The sequence below is a fragment of the Apis mellifera genome, linkage group LG2, assembly GCF_003254395.2.
Source record: "Apis mellifera strain DH4 linkage group LG2, Amel_HAv3.1, whole genome shotgun sequence".
Lineage (NCBI taxonomy): Eukaryota > Metazoa > Arthropoda > Insecta > Hymenoptera > Apidae > Apis > Apis mellifera.
Window position 1 is genome coordinate 10,255,351 of NC_037639.1, and position 14,181 is coordinate 10,269,531.

General features: G+C 37.4%; 1 protein-coding gene across 1 annotated transcript in view; it reads left to right on the top strand.

Annotated features, from left to right (window-relative positions):
- Positions 1-14,181, top strand: part of LOC408694 (plastin-2) — a 34,659-nt gene continuing 20,478 nt past the window's right edge. Inside the window, exon 1 of the mRNA XM_392230.7 lies at positions 1-390. Within this exon, the coding sequence (XP_392230.1) occupies positions 340-390 (51 nt within the window). The 5' untranslated portion in view covers positions 1-339. The remainder of the gene's footprint in view (positions 391-14,181) is intronic.

The following is a 14,181-nucleotide window of genomic DNA, read 5'->3' on the forward strand; positions in this document are numbered from 1 at the left end:
TCGACTAGCTGGCGCGCGCTCCGTTTGGTCGTCGACGCTTCAGTATTCGTTGCGACTCCGTAAAAGTGAGACGCGTTCTCGCGGTGTCTGGCTGCTTCGTAACCGCGTCGTAACCAGAAAACGCGTTCGTGAGGTGCGAGAACGCCTCGAGTAACCGTTTTTGTAACTATCTGCGTGTACCGGGTGAAAATTACCGACTCGTGTTATACATATCCTTTCTCCCATTGTGTGTACTTTGTACACCGGACAGCAACTGGAAGAGGAAAGAGAGGAAGTAAAAAAGGGCCACATAGGGAGAGCAGAGAAAGGAAAGACGAAAGGATTATATATTCGAACAACATGGCCACTGCGATCGACGACCGGCAGGAGTTGTTGGAGCAATTTCAAGCGGTGAGTGAGTCCTTTTGTCTTTCTCGCGATGAACTTTGAACAATCGTGTTACAAGACATCCGTTACTATGGTTTTTTGTTGATGTTGTATTACCACGTACACCCTAGTTTCTTATCGATCGCCGGTTTTATCAGCATGCTTTCGTGGAAACCCACCCTCGTGAAGACTACGCCGGGTGTCGCCGCCCTGCAGTCAGTTTATTCGTTTTTTACGTCAAGCTTTCGCGAAATTTCAAACGTATGCAACGTATGCTGAGAATCTTATCTTATTTATAATTACGCGTATTTACGAAACGAAAAAGCAATTTCTTTATTTCGAATTTATTAATATGACGTTTTTAATGTTTTTTTTTTGTTGTTTTAAATAAAATTACGTATAAGTATGATTCACTGCATCAATTTTATGCGATTGTCTTGTAACAAGGATATGAATCATGCATAGTCCGTGTAGAAAAAACGACGTATGCATGTTTTTCGAACGCATTGTTGATCATGACTGCATTTAACGTCAACGATTTTTCAAATCGATCGAGCGCATAATTACGTACGATATCAAATATTGTGACCCGGTCACTTTTCACTTATTCTCACCAATATATACGTTCACGCGTCTGTAACCATTCTCTCTGTTTATATAATGTGTTTTGCTCGGTATGTCGCAAAGCTTATTAAATAGCTTGGAACCATTAACGTACAACATAAATTACGAATTGAGCATTGTGTTCATAGTTCGAGTTTATTTACATTCTGTCTCGCGTTAAAAACACCACCATAAATTCAGCGTACGAAATAATATTAATCATTTCGATCAATCATTTAAATTGTACTACTTTTTTTTATTGCACGATTGCTTCATCCTTTTATGGGGATTTGCTTTCGCTGTATCTTTTTTAACGGAACTGATCATTCCGATCTTTAATTTCTTCAGATAAATATCTCTAAAATTCCTTAATACCGTTATGACCATACTACCGAGAGGAGAGTTTCAACTCTCCAATACTACCTACTCCACTCTCACATATAAAAGAAAGGCCATGTGACCGTGATCGCACGTGCTTGTCCTTCGAATACCTATGGCTGTTCCAATTACATTTCGCCATTACGATTGGATCTGTTTCTCCACATATATACGATGCATCGAGATGTACACGTTATTCGCGATTTTTCGATAGGCTTTGTACATCTCATTGTCAAGTCATTGTTCCTTATTTCTACGAGTTCACGGTTGATTAACTGAGCGTGCAGTCTCGCTTCGCGAAGCTTTTTACTCTCGACCGCATGTCTGTGGCCAAAGATTAATTTTTTGTTCGCGCAAGCTTGTAAACTTGTCACTGCGTAGAGTAATAATGGAACACTTAATCTATTTACATCTATAAACATAATTTCGTGATTCGAGACACGAGATATCGTTGCGAAAAAACATGAGATATCAAGTCAAATTAAATCTTTCCTTTTGATACCCGTATTCGTTAAACGCACAATTTAGACAATTATAGTAGAAAAGTTTTTAATAAACTAATATCTCAGTATCAGGTAAACTTGTTCCATATATTTTATTATAAATTATTCTATCTGATATTCATCATAAACTCCGTACGATACAAAGTAAAAGAGATAGGCAATAAAACTCGGTACTTTTTCGTATCCCATCATCGCCATTCTATCGATCGAATTTGCAATTTATGAGTCACGATCCCCGCCACTGTGCACGCCTCCGTTTTTTCCTCAAATACACTCGTGCAATATGTGGGCAACGGTGGCCAAGTTGGTGGCGTTTAATTCAGCAGGATACAATTATAACCGTTCAGTGCGGATGGTGCTTAGGAAGGAGAGATGAGAATCCCCTCGAAAACAATGACCTTGCTCAAGTACAAGGGAGATGGCGAAATTGCTCCCTTCCGCCGGCATTGTCGAGAAAGTCTTCAATTATCTTATTGATCGCGTTACCGGTGCGAGAACGCAACCCCTTCCGCGACATCCTGCCCGATGCAGCATTGCGAAAACGTATATGCGTGTTGTACGCTGTGTTGAAAGGAAAGACGAGGGGGGGGCTACCCTTGGCGCTCTAGGCGCGGCCGATTTGAAAGTTTGATCGCGGCGGCATGGAATTTTACATAACTCGATCGACTTTTAGAAACCGTGTTAGCGAGAAATAGGAGAAATTATTGGAATAAAAATAGAAATATCGTATTGGATTAACGAATAAACTATTGAAATGGAAAATTAAATAATATCACGTTTATCGTAAGATCGAAAATCTTTTCGAAAATAGATTTCAGTTTAAAGATTTCGTTTTGAAATAATTTTTGCCGATCTTGGAAGGAATCAATTCATTTTATCAATTGGCTGGAGGCAATTCGATAGTCGGGTAATAGGGTTGTTTAAATTATTCGAGTAGATCGAATTCCTCCCCGTAATTTCCGACGGTCAAGATGCTCCAAGTATCGGAATGTTTAACTCGGCTCGTCTGGTTGGAGGACACACGGACAGATCTAATAGACTTCTCCCTCTGCTTTTCCTGTCTCGGATTTACTTTTCGGTAGCGAAAGTCGTTAGTGGAAGTAATCGAGGTGGGATTCGTATTTGCGCTCCGTGAAGGGTGCTCGAAAGGGAGCTCGTGACTCTAGAGTGTCCTAAAGCGATTATGCAACACAGCGAACGAAACTTTTTCGTTTTCCTTTTTTTTTTTTTTTAATTGTAGGAATAATTCGGGATTATTCGTTGAAATATGATTAACTAAATTTCGTCAATGGTGTAGATAACGTAGATTGTTATTTATCATTTAATTTATTCGAATTTTGAATTTTTAATCGATCAATGGTATTTGGAAAGGATTTGAAAATTTGTCACGGTTAGGGAAAAATTCGCATTCGTTGGCGCGTAATAGGCGGAATTGCAGACAGAGATCAGATTAACTAAATTTCGTCAATGGTGTAGATAACGTAGATTGTTATTTATCATTTAATTTATTCGAATTTTGAATTTTTAATCGATCAATGGTATTTGGAAAGGATTTGAAAATTTGTCACGGTTAGGGAAAAATTCGCATTCGTTGGCGCGTAATAGGCGGAATTGCAGACAGAGATCAGATTAACTAAATTTCGTCAATGGTGTAGATAACGTAGATTGTTATTTATCATTTAATTTATTCGAATTTTGAATTTTTAATCGATCAATGGTATTTGGAAAGGATTTGAAAATTTGTCACGGTTAGGGAAAAATTCGCATTCGTTGGCGCGTAATAGGCGGAATTGCAGACAGAGATCAGATTAACTAAATTTCGTCAATGGTGTAGATAACGTAGATTGTTATTTATCATTTAATTTATTCGAATTTTGAATTTTTAATCGATCAATGGTATTTGGAAAGGATTTGAAAATTTGTCACGGTTAGGGAAAAATTCGCATTCGTTGGCGCGTAATAGGCGGAATTGCAGACAGAGATCAGATAACGACATCCGGAGCAACGATTTCGACTCGTCGAAAGCGTCGATTCCTGGCGGTTCGTTCGCTTCGTGCCGCATCTGCTTTAAAGTATCGGCTTTTTTAGCGCATCTAAATCACCCCTCGAGTATGTAAATACGTAGCGCGCGATAGTAGTGTCCGCGTGTCTGTGTGGATTACGGCCGCTCCGCTGCACAAGGGGTTGAGAGTCACCCCGTCAGGAACAATGTTGCCAAGAGTGTTCTTCTAAAAGGGGTGGCGATGCGCCCAACCCCGGATGTATCTTTTCCCAGTTTTCCTTCTCGCCTCGGGCGAGTTTCCAATTAAAAAAATCCCGGAAATCTTGCAGCTCTATTAAGAATCTTGTTTGTTGAGCAAAGTCAAAAGTCGTAGAGTTAAAAATTAGTTTACTTTAGAAAATAATTTCAGGATATATATTTTTAATATTTTTCAACTTTGAACGAATTTTAATATTTATAATACACGATCGATATATCCCTCTAATTTATTCACCAAAAGTTTTTTAATTATGCGAACACGAACGATGTTTCGCATAATTTTCGAAGAGGAAAATTTCAAAATTTGATTGGAATCGTGGAATAAAAGACTAGGCGGTGGAAGCTGGTTCACAATACACTTGAACTAGTTTCTCCATTTGCGTTGGTAAAATGGCGTGGTAAATAAAGGAGCACGTGCGCTCCAACCCCCTGAAGCGTCCTTACCCGTGCACAGAGACACGTGCCGGTTCTTTTCTTATCCAGAGATCGTTGCTGTTGGTCCTTTGCAGCGCAGCTAAAATAGACCATCGATGTTGCGCTCCCGAGAATTAAACGCTTATGTTTACCCGAGTTACCAACTCGCAGCAGGGAAGAAAAACACGGGTCCGTGCGAAACAATTGGGAGGAGGCGGTTTTATGATCGGTTTTCAGGGGGAGGGGAGGTTTAAGTCAAACTTGGACGAAGGGATGTCGTGTTATATTTAGCTCGAATAATTTTAGAACAGGATCGTTCTTAATATTTTTTTTCATCATCGATTATTTAAATATCGAGAATGAAAGGAAAACAAGAAAAAAAAAAAAAAAGAAAAAGGAAAAAATCATAGCACTTATCACGAGAATTTCATGGTTTAATAATTCGTTTCGTAAGATAAGTCAGTTAACAATTTTTACAAGTCGAGTATTTTAAAGCAATTGGTTACAGTTCGAATAGAATAGGTCATAAAAGAGAGTAGTATTACTAGTTGAGTTTACTGAAGTTTGTAATAGGATCGTTTAAATAAAAAAAAAGGCCAACTCGATTAGCGTAATTTCACAGACGGGCTTTCGGAATTTGTTATTATATTTCATGCATCGGGTGTTTCTCAGGTACCGTGAGATCGTACCAAAACTGTTTCACACTTGTGCGAGCATGAAATTAATACAGCGATGGGTTGTTAATCTTCACGAAAGAGGTGTTATAATTTTATTCAATACACCAAACTATATGGATCAACTAAGATCTAACATGATTTTTCCAAGTTCCAACTTTATTTCGCGAATATCTTGCCTTATCTTATATTTACACGTCCAACTCGTTCCTTTTTTCCAATTAAATCGAATCGATTTGTTGTCTCTTTTCAATTTTTCTTCCCCATTTTCATTTCATTTCAATCCGTCCGAAGAAATATTAAATCAAATCGAGTGATTTTCTTTCCTCTTATTCGATATCATCTCCTTTCGTAACACGCGTGATGTTTCAATCGGTGATGCTCAGTCGAGGATATCGTACGAAAGTCACCAAGGAGATTAGAGGCTGTTTGAAGTGTGTCTCGCGAACATTGCTCGAGATAAAACGCCCTGTCGGCCGAGCCTCGCCCGACGATTTCGCAATATCGCGGGGAACAATTAATCGTCGGCCCCGTTGCGCGCCGAATTTCTTCCCTTCCCTCTCCTTTTTCTTCTCCCGACGAGTGTGGGACACGGGCAAAAAGGCGAACAATGCGTTCTGTTCGAATCGACGTTGCCCAACGTCGCCGTTATAATGGCGTGCCGCGATTATTATGCAATTGCGCGTCGCTGGAATATTAAATGGACTGCGATCGGCCGTTTAAATATAAAGGTCGTTACGAAACGTTCTCCTACCTCGAATTGTACCCATTTTTTGTCCCCCGATTTCTTTTCCCTTAAGAAAGAATGAGAGAAACGTATCAGAGATACGAGAGAAATCTTTGGGAATCAATTGGGAAGAAGCGCACTTGACTAAATAAAGAATTGTATCAGTCACGTATGAGTCATCGGTTGCGTATGTAGCCAACAATACGAGATTTCGCTTCCTCGATGATACATTATCAGAAGAATAACACGCATCAGTCGAAAGTTTTCTGGAATTTGGTGCTGGGGTGTCGTGGCTTCGAACGTTTCAATATTATTTCAATCGATTTTCAATTCGCCATAATTAGTTGCTGCATTAAAATGAATATATATGAAACACGATATCAATAAATTTGAATTGCAGTATATTATTTATCGTACTTTTATTATTAAACGTGATCAACATTTTGCATTAATTGAGTTAATATTATGTTAATTCAAATTTATCCTTCATCGATTTTCTGAATCATTTTTCTTTGGAGTTTTTATTTATTGCCTTGGAGAAAGATCGGAAGTCGCGTGTGAACGAGTGTTGAACCCCGGGTGAGAAGAAGCGCGTCAAGTTCGACAATGAATCATTCGAGGAATTCGTAATGGATGCTAAATGATATGATAATTGCCAGCCTTGAAATTCGCGTACAAATGAATGTGCTCGAATGTCAAAGAACGGTACGGTCGATGATCGACCTCGCCTCGTATAATTAAATGGCGCGATTTTTATGCGTGTATAATCGGGAAAGTGATTGGGCCACTGCTTTTACCCGGGAAGAACGCAAGGTAAGGGGAAAAAAGATATCGAAGGAGACAATGGTGGGGGAGGAAGATAAAGTAAAAGCGATTCCACGTATTTGGTATTCGCTGAAATGTCAAATATTCGATTCATCATCTTTTATCGAGCAAGCGTATCGGTGTAAATGATATATCAGTGATCGAATATTGGGGTCGAAATTTCGAAAAATTATATTTGGAACAATTTATCGAGCTACTTGGAACGAAAGAATACGGTTTTATTAAAAATAATTCGAATATATTGAATTTATTACAATCGAATAATAACGCAGATGTGCAGAGAGAAACACGAAATATTTGTTAGACGAACACGTGTTAATCTATTTCGGTCGTAAAAAAAAAAAAGAGAGAGAAAAAAAAATCTTTACGAACGACAAAGTTAATCAATCATCCTTGGCAAACAGATTAATAACAATATCGTTATTGATCGTTATTGAACCCAACCGTTCTTTGTTCTTTAATATTCATTGTGATTTCGATTTTGATTTCGTTCGCTCGTTCGTTCGAGTTTGTTTTTTGTGTCAATGCGCAAAATATACCGCGAAACTCGACGTTATTTTTGCATATTCGTCGGAGGGGTATGAAGGATGAAAATAAGAAATGCACAATGTTTCTCCTGTCTCTGCGTGCAGTCGCGGAAAAACGCGAATCGTAAAACGTTTGCGCCACAACTACGTTTCTCTCTTATGAATGTGTTCTTTATAAAGATAAAAATATTTGTCGGCACGAAATTTTTTTCGAGAGGGGAGAAAATGTTCGATGATTTTTCCACGAAATCTGACGATTAATTATTCTTCCTTCCCGTCGAATTAAATCGATGATATTCTCGCGCAATAAAATTCCACCCATCCACACGAAGAATCGTTTCGACATATTGAAACTTTCGTTATTGAAATGCGATCAATGCCAGCTGGGGGGTTTGATTCTTCCTGCGGTTTCATAGATAAGCTAGAACGATTGCGAACATTCGATAGTTTCCATTCGCGATAGATATGGGGAACAAGGAGCAATAAAAATTGTTTGGTATGACTACTAACCGATGTTTTTCAAGTCGGTCGAGCTTTTGTTTAATTGTTTGTGTCGATAGACGGTAACAATGACGCGTTTATGAATAATAAGCAAAGATGACTGAACAGTTGATATATGTCGTCGTTCAAGGCAAAATAAATTTCGATTTTTTTTCAAACAGTATTGAAGTTTATCGAAGTTATACGAAAATAAAAGAATTCTTGCATTTTTTTTTTTTATATATGTATATATTTCTACGAAATTCATTACGAACACGTGTTTTTTTTTTTCTTCATATTTAATTTATTCTAAAAATTTTAGAATATTTGGATCGGTGTTTCAAGAATAAAAGAATTAATTGGAAATTCCTGAATTTCCTAATTTTAAATAATAATGTTTCTCTACAAAAACGTTAGTCAATGATAGGTTATTCGAAATCTAATATTCGTATATCTAATATATATTCAATCGAAAGTAATTCGATATTAAAAAAAAAAATAATAATAAATTCACGAATTTTTTTTACTTTGTAGAATATACGATCGCGTGTTGTTAATTCTAGTCGTGCAGAGAGCATCGAAATCCTCTTTCCAGGCTCTTTTTTTCTCACATAAATATATAGACACTGTACAAGTACTTTTATAGTCGCGCCATGTGTATACGCCAGTCCTTTGCCAGTTCAGTTCCCACGCTTAACTCCTTATTACGCCTGTATTTATAATTAATTCTACCACTAGCAAGTTTCCAGGCATCCATAAGTGTTGAGATAACGCGCATTTCCTTCAACGAATCGAATCGCGCGATTGAAAAACGTGCTTTATTTATCGATCCAATTTTCATGAATAAATCGATGATTAAACCGCGAGGCGAGTGCGCAATTGAGCATCAATTAATGGCACGAAATGCGATCAAATTAACGCCGTAACGAATCTCGTAAAGATTATTTATATATAAATCATCGTGGGACGCGAAGTTCGATAAAATACGTATCGTAAGAAGATAAATCTTTCTGGAAAGGAGACCCACGCAAAAATATAATGGCAAGGTTGGGGAATGCTGGGGATATCGTTTTGCACGGTTGCCCAAGAGAATACCAAGCGTTAATATTCGCAGGAAATAAGCGACGAGTGAGTGAATCGCGTGAAGGTGGCGCGAGTGTTTTTGGAGGTTAGGAACGTGTGGTGAAATTTATAGGGAGAACGAAGAGGATAGTTTTTTAAATATAGAATGTAATAAGAAAATATTGAAAAAAATTGAATTTTCACAAGAAACTTTGAAACAAAACTTCGAAATATTACAAATATTGGATGGAGATTGGAAAATATGAAGATTGAAAATTTGGATCACCGGAAAAGTTAAAATTCATTCTCGATGTAAGTAATTCAATTTTCAAAACTTCGAAATATTACAAATATTGGATGGAGATTGGAAAATATGAAGATTGAAAATTTGGATCACTGGAAAAGTTAAAATTCATTCTCGATGTAATTCAATTTTTTTGTAAGAAGAATATATACACGTATCAGGTGAGCGGATACATCCTATCTTGCAACGTTTACGAGGACCTTCAACAAGATCAACACAGATTTCCTGCCGGCTTTAAACAGCACTTTGAGTTTTCGCAGAACTTTCTCGCGTATGTTACTTACGGTAAAGAGAAACAGAGTTCACCGGCGCTTTTGGAACACAAGTTACCGCTTCGTTTGCTCAAACACTCAACACTCCATATACCAAAATTTCTTCCTCCTTCCTCCATGAATTGAATCATCAAATCATCAACTTCTTTTTCTTTATTATACAGTACTCTATCTCTTTTCTAATTTTACTTTATCTTTAACCTTCTTAACATTTACAATAAGTTTCAATCCTCGACTAACCTAAAAATTTCTTCAACGTTTCAACTTCAAAATAATCCAAACCGCTGCTCCCTGCTATTTTGAATCCCGTTTAAACTACCGATAACACGGCCATTAGACCGGTCATCCGCAAGAGTGTTGTCGTTAAGCTCGATAAGCCCTCGAGAGTACCTCTCCCTTAATGTACCTTATGGATAAATAAGGTATCTCGAAATTGATGAGTCAGAGGGCGGATATATCTTCTTACCAAGAAGGAAGGGGGGGCCACAGTGGGGTTTAATAAGTTTAGTCGAGTTACCGATCCGCGAGAGAAAGAGAGAGAGAAAGAGAGAGAGTGTGTGTATGTGTGTGCGTGCGTGTGGCAGTGTCGTGTGACAACTTGGTGCACGATCTGTTCAATCTGTCAACCGGTCGGTTTTGCATTTCACCCCGTGGCTTTGCTAATCGAAACACGACGCTCGAAGGTCGATCGAAATAGAAACGTTAACGATCGTGTAACCGGATTCGTGATTAAGCTAATGAGTCCGCGTTAAATAAAGTTGTACCTCCTCTTTGGTACCCTTAATTGCACGATAAATATATCATTTTCTGATCGATTTCATCAGAGAGATTTTCGTGATTTCGATAATTGAAATGATTCTGTTGATTCTTTTTTTTTTTTTTTTTTAGAAATATTTTAGAAATATTTGCAGTATATGCCTAGTATTTATCGATATTTTAACTGTATGTATAAAGTGTTAACGGAATATTGGTTAATTAGAAATATCGAAGATGAAAAAAAAAAAGTTTGATATCGAATATTTGATTTTTTTTTTTCAATAATTTTTGCTGTAATAACACGAATAAAATTTTTTGATAAAATTTATCAATGATTTATTTTCTGAGAAGAAACATTTTTTTGGGTGTATCTTGCAACATTGTCGGCAAGGATTGTGCTTATTTATGATATTGATAAAAAAAAGCTAATTAAATGATAAACGAACTCTTTGATGTTGGAAATAAAAAGAAAAAGCGAACGAAAGATAAAAATCTTGCAACCCAAGAGTATTAATTGAAATTTAATTGTTCCAAGAAACTTTTAAAGTCGAATTTTCTAGGAAATCTCGGGTTAAAAAAATATCATTCCACATTTTCGATCTTCTTCTTTGCGTACAGCAAGGAACTCGCGATTAATGTAACAATTTAAAAAAAAATCTTGCATCGCACGAGCCATTTAATCTGTGTTTGGACAAATCATTTACATCGTGCTCGTGCTTACCTACGCCTGTTTGGAAACGTTAAGAAAATTTATTAGGTCAGATAAGAATAGAGAAAAAAAAGAAGAAGAAGAAGAAGATACTTCCGACTGACTATCACCGATCTCACGCTACTCGAGACCCGGTCGTCTCTCCTCGCATAAGCCAATTACTTATCCAAATTCCAGAAGGAAGGATCCTCGAAACGTCTGCTCTCTTTCGAAACAACCAGATCGTCGTGGCATAACCGTTAATCCTCTCAGGCCTCGTACGGTTCTCGATGTAAATTCCACCGGTGACGGAGCTTCTGCCTTCTAATTAACACGAGAATCGTCGAACAATGGGGCGAAAAAACTGACACTCTTGGATTCTATTTCTATAAGAAATTATATAGATAGACCGAGACGGTCTATATTCTGGGAATTTCTGTTCCTTTTACCATTTCCTCCGTGATAATTATCCAAGTGTCAGTTTCGTCACTCGAAGAGACGAATTTTTACGACTTCCACGAAATTTACGATTTTTTTCTTCCTCTTCGATTTACGATTTTTTTCTTCCTTTCTTTTTTCATTTTTATATTATTTGCTTTAATATTCGATTTTCGTAAATAACAATACTGCGGCGAGCCACTCGAGGGCCGTGTATCTTGCATCGAGAGCATTGTCAGCTGAGTCAACAGTTGTATAGAGCCATCCAGATGCGGAGTTGTTGCTTTTATATACAATTGTTTCGTGTTTTCGAATGGAAGTGTATGTGGGCAGTAAAAGAGGGTGAATTCGTTTGAATAAATAAAAGTAGGCTAACTGTTATATATATATACATATACATGTATAATTTATGAATTTTTATTTAAACTGCATAAATAATAATTTTCCTCGCCACGCAACTTCTCTCGTGACTTGCCCCATCATTTCCAGTCAAACGAAACGCTCTTGTGTACTTGTCGCGTGTAAGACACGACGTGTAGAACAGGGAGCAGCGGATGACCACAGAGGAAACAAGATCCATCGAGAGAGTCGTTTCACTGTCTAGCATAGCTACTTTCGGATCGCCGTATCACCGCTTCTTCGTGTCGATCGAGGCTATTGTGGCAAACTATTGATAAATTTATTCGCATCCTTTTTTTATCTTCTTCTTATGAATTTCCTTGGACAAGTTTTTACTTTAATCGATCTGTTTTAACTCCAAGGAAACTCAAATAAATTCATACAAATTTTTTACATGTTTATATTTCCTCCATGAACAAACAATATATTTGTAAATTTTGCGCTTATTACATATAATTGTAAAAATAATGCTCATACTTATATTATAAGCTTCGTTATAAAAATAGGATTTTTTTCGTTCTGACAAACGCAATTTCGCAAAGATCCAAAATCTATTTCATGCTCACTCGCACGTTTCGTTTTCAGATTCTTTTCTTTTTTTTTTTATCGTTTTATTATCACTGGAGATAATTGAACTCTTTGAGAAACGAGACGGGATCGACTGGCCGGAAACCGGAGATTGATAGCATTAAAAATCGTGGGTAACACGCGAAACGGGTTATCTATAGAATTTGCCGCGCCTCAGCGTAGGCAACACGAATCGCATCGAGATAACGACGGTTCTCGATCCTCATCAACAAATCGCTCGCCCGTTTTAATTCTCGATGATTCGAGAGTTGAACTCGCCCCGATTCTCCCGCCATTTCTTTCCAACCTCTTTCTTCCTCGATCGTTCGCGGCAGAAAGTGGGCCGCCAGATGGATTCCTCCATCGATTTTATCGAACGTGTTGGAAAAAAGTTAGCGAATCTATCGGAATTTTTTTTTCTTTTTCCTCGTAGAAAAAATTATTACGCTCATTTTTAGAACGTTCTTGGAAACATTAGCACTTAAATTACACATTAATTAATTAATTAACCATGCTCCTCTTCGTATATTTTAGATCGTGTAATTAATTGCACGGTATAATTTTCACGCTTCTTATTATTATATTAATCACATTCGTGGTGGTAAAGAGAAAAGAAGAAAAAAATATTAACACATAGGTGTATAATTAATCAGCCGCTCTCGTTCCAAGAAATAGTGGGAATCGTAAATGCTAATTGCACGGAACAATGATCGTCAGTTTTCCAGGAACTCGGCCGAGGCTCCGACTTTCCAACTATTATTATTATTATTATTATTCATCGAAATTCCACGTTTCCTTTTTTGGAAATTTTCAACAAGTTTCCGAGTTCCTTCGAGGAATAACCGCGCATCGTAACCTTCACCCCTCTGCTGCTTCGTAGATATTTTTTACAAAATCCTGTTAATTAATTAACCATGTATCTGTATCAATCGAGAACGAATTCAAATCAAAACTCAAAATCACGACGCGTAATATTAATTTCCAATATTTATTTTTTCTTATTTTTCTCCTCTTTCTTCGATTAAAATTGGAAACTATAAAATAAGACTTGGCGAATCATCATTCCTCCTAATTATCGATAATTATTCGATTATTCTCTAATTAATAAAATCGAATGGCAATCGTTCGGATCGAATGCCTGCCTGTTTCATGGATGGCGTTCACTCGATAGCCGAGGTTTTCATGGAATGGAAACTTTCCAGCCTCGTCAGCTCGCCGACCGCGATGTCGCAAGCGGAAAGTGGCTCTGAATCGAGGAGCGTTAAATTACCGGCACCGCGACAGGTTCGCGAAACCTCGACCGAAACTATTATCCGATGTCAGTGGAGTTTGCTTGCGCAAAACGTCGCGGCCACGTTAATTGGCAGCGTGTAATTAACCCTTGTAGACAACAGGTAGCTCGGTCGTAGCTGTGGTGAGCGAGTATAGCGTAATTCGGAACGATGTGACATGTGTTTCTCTTCGATTAATTGTTTAATTGTTCGACGCTGTTGTTCCATGTTGTTGAATTGAACTACGATAGATGAGATGAATGGAGGTGAATGAAACTTGTTTTTAACCATGTGCCTGTTATTTTTCATTCGTGATGAGGGATTAATTCGCTGTCCTTCCGTTTGCTAACTCTTTCCTTTCAGAATTGAGGCTAATTTTTCGAATGTTCGTTTCTTTATACAAGATTTTTATTTGAATCTGAAAAAATTTATCAAGAGAAATGAATTTGATGAATTAATAATTTAAAAATAAAAGTAATTAAAGAAATTTGTTTGTAATTGCTTGCTTGCTAGTTCGTTCTGCTTGTTATTCCAAGCAAAAAATGTTCTCCAAGGAAAATAAGAAATCCAAGAGATCAAGGAATCTTTGCCATTAAATTCCCCAAATTTTCTAGAGGAAATAATCGAGATTTAAAATTCCAACAAATCCTTATATGTCCTCCAATCG